We start from the raw sequence: 8,794 nt of genomic DNA on the forward strand, positions 1-8,794 counted from the left end.
TGAGTCACTCCCTCCTTACACTGTCTTCTGCGAGTCAAGCCTTAATACTGCTCTTCACATTTTCTATTGATAGTTAGCCCCAAAACAGCATCCAGATCTAAAAGGAATCATACTAATATTGGCATCCAGATCTAAAAGGTTTTAGACACCAGCCAAATGTGCAGGATATAATATCCTCGTCATTTGAAAATGTTTCAGAATTACAGATTGGACATCTTAGAAAAAGCAATCTTTTTGTAGTTGTAATTGGTGTATATCTAGTTGCTTTTGTCTCTCATTTGGTCCTTGCCTCTGCCTTAATCAGAAATCGAGACAATGATCGGTCATTTCCCCATCTGGTAAATAAGGAGCCAGGGAGACTCAAGAGACAAGGCAGCAGCTCATGATGTTCCTTTCCTACCCGGAAAGCACATAGTCTTCTGTTCACGTATGGCTAGGGACTGAAAACTCTCGATGGACCACCCCATTTTTGCTGACACCTCTTTCCTAGAGCAGGTGGAGGATCAGGGTCTTATTTCTGGGTCCCCTTGGGGCCTCAGAGGGATTAAGACCTACTGCCCTCCAGCTCCATACTCAGGTTTCAGGACTGTCAGAGTTTGCCCAAGCAACCCAGTCTCTGAACAGCCAGGGAAAATGAAGTATTTGCACCCAGACCCCACTATTTAAATGGTTGGAGCTGGCCTCTGCTATGGCTTTATGCCACTGAGTCACACTGAACTTGCAGGAAGCCCTGACCTCCAGGTTTATGAGCATAGGGTACACCCCCAGGACACAAGTATAAGTGTCCAGTAAAGAGAATGAGGGAAGGGAAGGGCTGAGGCTGGGCTGAGGCGGGCTTGGGTTGGAGCATCAGGTGAGGATGAAGGTTTGAGGGTGTGGTTTGGATGGAGGTTTAGAGCCCATTAAAGTCAAGATGTGAGCAAACAGCTGAGACGGTTTACTGGCAGGCTTGAGGAGGAGGTAGAGGCAGGTTAGGATTGCTGTAGTAATAGGGAGTTCATAAAGCTGGGGGTGGGACTGTGTCGGTACCCGGAACAGCATCCAGATCTGAGCGCTTGTGTGAGGACTAAGGGTAGAGTTTGGGATTCCTCTGTATGTCTGAAAATAGTATTTGCTGTTAAGGTGAGGATTGGCTTGTGACTTGGGATTGATTGTCTTAAAGGCGATGGCAGAATGAAGTTCAGAATAGGGACAGAATGAGTGCTTTGGAGTAGTGCTGGTCAGGTTCAAGCGTGGTTCTAAATAATGGTTGGGGTCAGGATGAAGAAGGAGTTGAGATGGGGCTTCAAGGGTTTGATGTGGTACAAAGTAAGAGTAGGGTCAGTGCTGGCAATGAGGAGTAAGGATTTGAGGGAAGGGCACTTAGATGAAGGTGGAGGCTTACAAGAGGCTAGCCTGCGGGTGGGCTAGGGGGCTAAGATGGGAGAAGGGGTTCAAGGTGAGGTTAGGGCCAGGGTCTGTACCTGAGCCACCACATGTAGTTGTGCTCGTAGGGGAAGAAGCTGTGCGGGTCGTCGCAGCAGTACTTGTGGTCGCGAAAGCCACAGCAGAAGACAGCAGCTGCTTCGCCCCCTGGCAGCGGGCAGCTGAAGCCGCGCACCACCTCCTGCTCCGCGCTCACGTAGCTCGAGCAGGCGCCGCTCATCGCGCCTCCTTGGTCCCCGGGACGGACGGACGGCGGCCGAGTGAAGGACGGCGGCCGGAGACCCAGCGGAGCCGGAGAAAGAGTCCCAGGGCCAGGCAGGCAGGAAAGTGCTCAGGTAGAGGCGCTGCAGAGAAAGGCACGACGAAAGGCGCGGAGACGCGCGGTGAGGACGGGGCGCCCTGGGACCCGGTGGCCCGGTGCGCGGGCGCGGAGGCAGGGGTGCGCGCGGGGATCCAGTCCGGGGTGGGGGCTGCCTCCTCGCCCCCGCCGCCGAGACACCACGCGACAGCCAGAGAGGCAAGGTGGATATTTGAGGCTCTCGCCCTCGCGAGGTACCACCGTGCTGGCCGCCCGGACCCTTCTCTGGGCAGTTGTGTGCTTCACAGGAGACAGGCAGGATGGGGTCCTCTGGGGATGATGAACAATATTCCATTTAACTGGCAAAGCAACCCGAAGACCAAGATTTTCATTGTATAGACGGCAGCTGAGAATCAGAGACAAGTCATTTCCCCAGGCTCCTGAGCTCATGGGATTTCAACCCTGTTGTGTGGCTGGCTCTCAGCAAACCTCTTTACCAGCGGGCCTCATGTATTCCACACTGGCCTGGATGTCTTGATTACCTGCCTCCAAATCCAATCCCAAATGCTGGGATTCTGGGTGTGTGTCCACACCCTGCTCTCCGATGATATTTTTAAAGTCTTCATTGCTAGCTTCTTTACCTTTCTTTTCCTTTCCTTTCTTGCTCCCTCTTTGACACACAATGTTCACACACACACTCTGTTAACACTCCCCACTCTTGGCCAAGGACAATAAGGAAATTGTGTCAGGAATAAGCCTTTACCACCACCTCAATTAGGGGCTGCCAACCTTCGCAACTTGTTCCTAGACTACAAGAGCAATGTTTTCATTCCTGTCTGAAGGTGCTTCCAGAGCCTCAGTTTCCCCAGAACAAAGATCTCTGAGGACTAACCCAGTCAGTCCCTCAGAACCTTAGCTCTGTTTTCACAGAAGAGGGTAGGAAGTAGTGTGGCGCTTCTCTTTGCTGTGGCATGTGTATGTGGGATCATGGATCTGAAGGGGTCTGGGTTGTAAGCATAACTGACTTCTTTTCCCTTTGTCCTGTCCCAATGGTAGTTCCACAGACGCCATTGTACACCACACCTCTGGCCTGAAAGTCAGATCCAGGCTGGCCCTTGAGAAACAGTTTGGTGGACGAATCTTCAGGGAGGGATCCGCACAGGGCTGGGTGGTCAAGGGGAGTACAGGGATCTTAGGCACAGAGGGGCTCGGGTGGAAGGGAACAGGGACGGTAGTGAGAGGGTCGCACACACAAAGGGTCAGCAAAAACAATAAACAAAAGGGAGCCAGATCTGGTGGCACATGCAGCTAGTCCCAGCTATTCAGCAGGCTGAGGCAGGAGGATTGCTTCAGCCCAGGGGTTTAGAGCAAGGCTGGCAATACAGATCTCATCTCAAAAATGAACAAAAACTTAACCTTTGGCCTGGAGCATACCTTAATGGTGGATAGATCATTTGCCTAGTGTGCATGAGGGCCCTGGTTTCATTACCAGTACCTCAAAACCAAGAAGAACTGTTAGTATTCATAGAAAACTCTTCTCTTGAGCTGTTGTCACTGAAGACTGGAGCCACACTATGTACGGAAGGTGCGTTTTGACTTCTATTTACCAGAAGGGATGAAGAGGAGGAATTCTTTGGGAAGGAGGGAGGCCTCTCTGAGACATGGTCAGCCGGGCAAAACTGGGAAGACAATCCCCCAAGTCCTTTTCCAGTCAAGAATTAATTTCTTTCTCCTAGAAACCCAGAGGAAGGATCATGCCCTCGAAAGAAACCAGCACAATGTCACACAGCCATGAGCGGCCCAAGTAGGAGAGCTGTCATGCCTACCCACCCAAGCAAGAGTTCCTTTAAACTCTTGATGAAGCTTATGGGCTGATATTAATAATGATGTTTCTAACAGCAAAGAAGAAGTTATTTAGGATCATAAAGGCTGTCGGTTGCGTTGAATAGCAATTTAATCCTGCAGTTTAGAATATCAAAAGATGGATAGATGAGCTCACTGATCACTATACTTTCGAGGTCATTTCTATAGTGACAAAGTTGTAGATGCCATTACTGTGCTTTTGTTTGTTTTGTTTGGTCTCTTGTTTGGATCCTAGAAGGAAGTGCTGAAGTGCAGTTGGAGGCCAGTATGAGCAAGGTTGTAGTTTTCCCATATGTGTCCCCAGGCCCTTTACACTACATCTGAAGATTCCATGTGATCCTGTGTTAAAACCCCCGAGTTCCCTGGTCTAGCTCTTTCCTTAATATGTTCCTTTGTTGTACCCATTACGTTCCCTCATGATATTTTCCTGAAGACATTTATTGCTCACCTATTGTATGCCAGGCAGTCTCTCATCCTGTATGCCATGTCTGCCTAAAAATGTGTGTGTGTGTGTGTATGTGTGTCTATGTGTGTATGTGTATATGTGTATGTCTGTGTGTGTGTATGTGAGCATGTGTGCTCACGCGCATGTGTGTGTGTGTGTATGTGTGAGTCTCTCTGTGTGTGAGTGTGTATGTATATGTGTCTGTCTGTGTGTGTCTGTGTGTGTGCGTCTCTGTGTGTATATGTGAGTGTGTGTTCACATGTGTGTATGTGTGTGTCTCTGTGTGTGTGTATGTATGTGTGTGTATACTCATGCGCTGTACCATGTGCTGTACCATGGTTTGTTCTATCTTTCCATCATGTGGTTCCCCATGTCCTATCCTTCTACCACGTGGAGATGGAATACACCTTGTTGGGTTTGGTGGCCAAGTGTCAATACTCTGAACCATCTTGTCAACCTGAAACTAGATTTAGAGTTAAGTACTTATGTTCCCATTTTGCAGAAAAGTGACTGAGATTCCTGAAGGTTAAGAAAATTTTCCAAAGCCACATAGCCGGTGGTCATCAGAGTTCTTTTCTGTTTCCCCTCCCAAGCTGCGGGTCAAAGTCTCTCCTCACCAGGAGGGAAAGAGTATAGGAGAGTCCAGAGAGAAGGGTGGGTGTGGCTTCACAGCTTCGGAGAGCCAGCTGTGAGACAACAGCTGTGCTCTTGCTTTTCCTTGTCTCTTCTCACAACAACCTGGTCAGCGGGCTTCTCTCCATCCATAAAGAAAAATTAGCTACTGTAGTGTATGCACACACACACACACACACACACACACACACAGAACACTTGGGGGGCAGAGGCAGGAGGATTACAACAGAGTTCAAGCCAGCTAGGGAAGGCAGATCTCTGAATTTCAGACCAGCATGATCTACAGATAGAGTCCCAGACAACAGGCTCCACAGAGAAACCTTGTTGGAAAAACAAAAAAACAGAACCCCCCCACACACACACACAAAGAACAAAAACCAAAATTAACAAAATGTATACGTATTTGTTATAAAACAAAACATTTGAAAATGTCAATAGTCAAAAGAAAAAATTCACCCATAGTCTCATCGCACACTCCCATACACACACCTCCCATGAACATACGCCCCACAATACACACACACTTTGACGGACACACACACATCACACAAATATACACACCCCACACACATATACAGACTCCTCCATACACATACCCCTCACCCCCACCCATACATACACACTTTGTCAAACACACATACACACATACACACACACACACACATACACACCCCACAAATACACATAAACACAGACACAAACATACAGACACACTTTGGGACCCCTCTCCCCCCAATCCCACCATCAATTATGCACCAACTTTATGAATAGGAAAACCAAATCCTAGACAGGACTAGTAAGTTGCTGAAGGATGTACAAGTAATAAGTTCCAGTCACTACTGGGTGACAGTAGCTGGGTCACTTTCCTTCTCTGCTTTGGAGCAGTAGTTGCTTAGATGAGTCCAATAAAACATGGCTGGCTGGAGGCAAGCATCTACACCGAGCCTTTCTGTGAGATACTCAAAATTGCTCTGTTGACCTTGGCTACCTGGTTGAGAGGTCAATTCCTCCAAGAATGTCAGGACAAAGAAACATCCCCTCATCCTTTTTCTCCCACTCCCTTGGTGGGGATGGCCTCAGTCACAATCAATGGAACAAACCCGTTCTATCACTGCAACTACCAGGGGTGTGTGTGTGTGTGTGTGTGTGTGTGTGTGTGTGTGTGTGTGTGTAAGTGTAGTGGGGATCCCAAGGTTATCAGGTTGGCTTCCAGGCTCCATGGCGACAGAGAGAGAGAGACAGAAGGCGGGGAAGGGACAGGAAAGAGGGAGGAGAGAAGGGGAGAAGAGAGAGAAAGAGAGGAAAAGAGAGTGAGGGAGAAGAGAAGGGAGAGAAAGAGAGAGGTCAGAGAAGGAGAGGAGAAAGGGGAGACAGAAAAAGAGAAAGAAAAACAGGGAGAGGAGAGAGAGGAGCAAGAGGGAAAGGAGAGAAAGAGGAGAGAGAAAGTAAAAGGGAAAGGGGGGAAGAGAAGGAGAGAGGAGAGAGGGGAGGGAGCTAGAGAGACAAGAGGAAGAAGGGAGGGAGAAGAGGAGGGGAGGGGAAGCGAGGGAGGAGAGAGAGTTAGTACTGCTTTTGGCTCGCAGCCATAGCCCCTGTCCCTGTCTGCTCCACGTGGGGGCAGCCAGCATGTTGTTCCTGTCGCTGGAGAAACAAAGGAAGGGTGGGGCAGCGAGCCTGTCCTCAGCTTTCCCTTCACGTCCAGAATGACTGTGTGTCTCCTGAGACGAGTGACCTGGTGGCCGTGGTGGGACCTCATCCGGATCTGGGATCTGGGACCAGTCAGCTATTCCAACGGTTTCCTCAGTTTTTTAATCGGGTTTGCTGGTCGCTTTACTCTGCGATCTTTAAGACACACCAAATGACAAAAGACTAAAACAAAGATGGACCCTCTAGTTAAAGAGAAAAAAAATATTTTTAATCAGTCGGGCTTGAAGTTCTCCTCCCTTCACCTCACCCCACAAACAGCAGGAGAGGAAGGCTCTCTTGAATGCTTCCTGATGCTGACGCCTGTTTTGGATCTTTGAGTAATGTGTGGACCTGCATTTGCCTTGCCTGTGGTTTTCCACCTAGCCTTATGTTTGTGGACTTTGTTCATGCTAGGCTTCCAGCTCTATCTACTTGATTCATTTTTGCTGTGGTATAAATTTTCTGCTCCCTGCTCACATCATGTTATGTTTAGTTCTAGGACATTTAGGCTCCTAATTTTTTTCCTTCTCTCTCTCTCTCTCTGTCTCTCTCTGTCTCTCTCTGTCTCTCTCTGTCTCTCTCTGTCTCTCTCTGTCTCTCTCTCTCTCTCTCTCTCTCTCTCTCTCTCTCTCTCTCTCTCTCTCTCTCTCTCTCTCTCTCTCTCTCTCTCTGTCTTTGACTTAAGCCCAGGGGCAGAGGCAGGCAGATCTCCGTGATTTCCAGGACAGCCAGACCCCATCTCAAAAAGACAAAAACAAAAACCAAAACAACAATACAAACAAACAATCCCTCTAAAACCCCAACAAACAAACAAACAAACCCCCCACTTTTTAAAAATTGACAAACTGGCGGGGCAGTGGTGGTGCATGCCTTTAATCCCAGCACTTGGGAGGCAGAGGCAGGCAGATTTCTGAGTTCGAGGCCACCTTGGCCAGCCTGGTCTACAGAGTGAGGTCCACCACAGCCAGGGCTATGCAGAGAAACCCTGTCTCAAAAAACAAACAAACAAACCAAAACAAAACAAAAACCTAAAAATAAACTTGTACAGGGTGGCTGTACAAGTTTTGTCTTCATCAATAGTTCTGTTTCCTCACAAGTATTTGACATTTGAAGTATTTTTATTTTAGCTATTAATATTATTTTTAAAAAGATTTACTTACTTTTTTGTTTTGTTTTGTTTGTTTTTGTTTTTTCGAGACAGGGTTTCTCTGTGTAGCCCTGGCTATCCTGGAACTCACTTTGTAGACCAGGCTGGCCTCGAACTCAGAAACCCACCTGCCTCTGCCTCCCAAGTGCTCGGATTAAAGGTGTGTACCACCACTGCCTGACCCTTACTTTTTCTTATGTGTGAGTGTCTGTTCATATGTGTGTGCAGTCTAGTCAGAGTCAGAAGAGGGCATTGGAGCCTCTTGAACTGGAGCTATAAAGCTGTGACCTTAACTCACGTCCTCTACAAGAGCAGCGGGTGTTCTTAACCACTAAGTTCTTAACCATCTCTTCAGTTCTTGACATTTGTCTATCCGAGTCTTAATTATTGCATTTAGCATGATGATCTCCAGTTTCATCCATGTTCCTGCAAATGACATGATCTCATTCTTTACAGCTGACTAAAACCCCAGTGTGGCCAGGCATGGAGACTAACTATTCATAATTCCATTTCCAGGGAATCTGATGTCTTCAAGTAAAACATACATGCACATAAAATAAAACAAATTTAAAAAAAAATACAACTCAGCAAAACCCAGGAGGAAACCACATATATGTGTAACAATTCCAGTCTTCCTAAGGCCTTGGGATATGGAAAGTGCAGAAGAGAATTAGGAGTTCAAGGTCATCCTTGGCTACATAGAGAGCTGGAAGCCAGCCAGAAATACATAAAAACCGGTGTGAAATAAGCCAGGCCTGGTGACTCATGGCTTTAATCCCAGCACTTCAGAGGCAGGCAGATCTCTGTGAGTTCAAGGCTAGCCTGGTCTACACAGCAAAGTCCAGGTCAACCTGGGATATTTTGAGACCTTGTCAATAAATAAATAAATCAAGAACAAAAACTCCATTGTTCAGGTTTTACACTTTCTTTATTCATTTTTAAAACTATATTTTTCTTTTTAAATTTTATGGGAGATGGGGGCATATATGCTATGTGGAGGTCAGGGGACAATTGCAGGAGTCAGGTCTCTCTTTCTACAATGGTAGGTCCTGATAATTGAACCCAGGTCATTGTGTGGGATAGTGGCAAGTGCTTTTACCTGCTAAACCATCTCCCCAACCTAGTTTGCTTTTGATGGACATCTAAACTAGTTTCATATCTTGGCAACTAGGAATAGTGTGCCAAGCCTTTGATTCCAGCAGTCAGGAGGCAGGTGGATCTCTGTGAGTTTAAGGCCAGCCTGGTCTTCAAAATGAGTTCCAGGATAACCAGAGCTACACAAAGAAACCCTGCCTCA

At 47.4% G+C, this 8,794-nt stretch overlaps 1 protein-coding gene across 1 annotated transcript in view; it reads right to left on the bottom strand.

The window, feature by feature from the left end:
• The window catches only part of Shisal2a (shisa like 2A), a 13,633-nt gene extending 11,680 nt beyond the window's left edge, over positions 1-1,953 (bottom strand). Inside the window, exon 1 of the mRNA XM_031376842.1 lies at positions 1,464-1,953. Within this exon, the coding sequence (XP_031232702.1) occupies positions 1,464-1,645 (182 nt within the window). The 5' untranslated portion in view covers positions 1,646-1,953. The remainder of the gene's footprint in view (positions 1-1,463) is intronic.
• Positions 1,954-8,794: the final 6,841 nt, after the last annotated feature.

This window comes from Mastomys coucha, unplaced genomic scaffold (assembly GCF_008632895.1).
Source record: "Mastomys coucha isolate ucsf_1 unplaced genomic scaffold, UCSF_Mcou_1 pScaffold18, whole genome shotgun sequence".
In the NCBI taxonomy this organism is placed as follows: domain Eukaryota; kingdom Metazoa; phylum Chordata; class Mammalia; order Rodentia; family Muridae; genus Mastomys; species Mastomys coucha.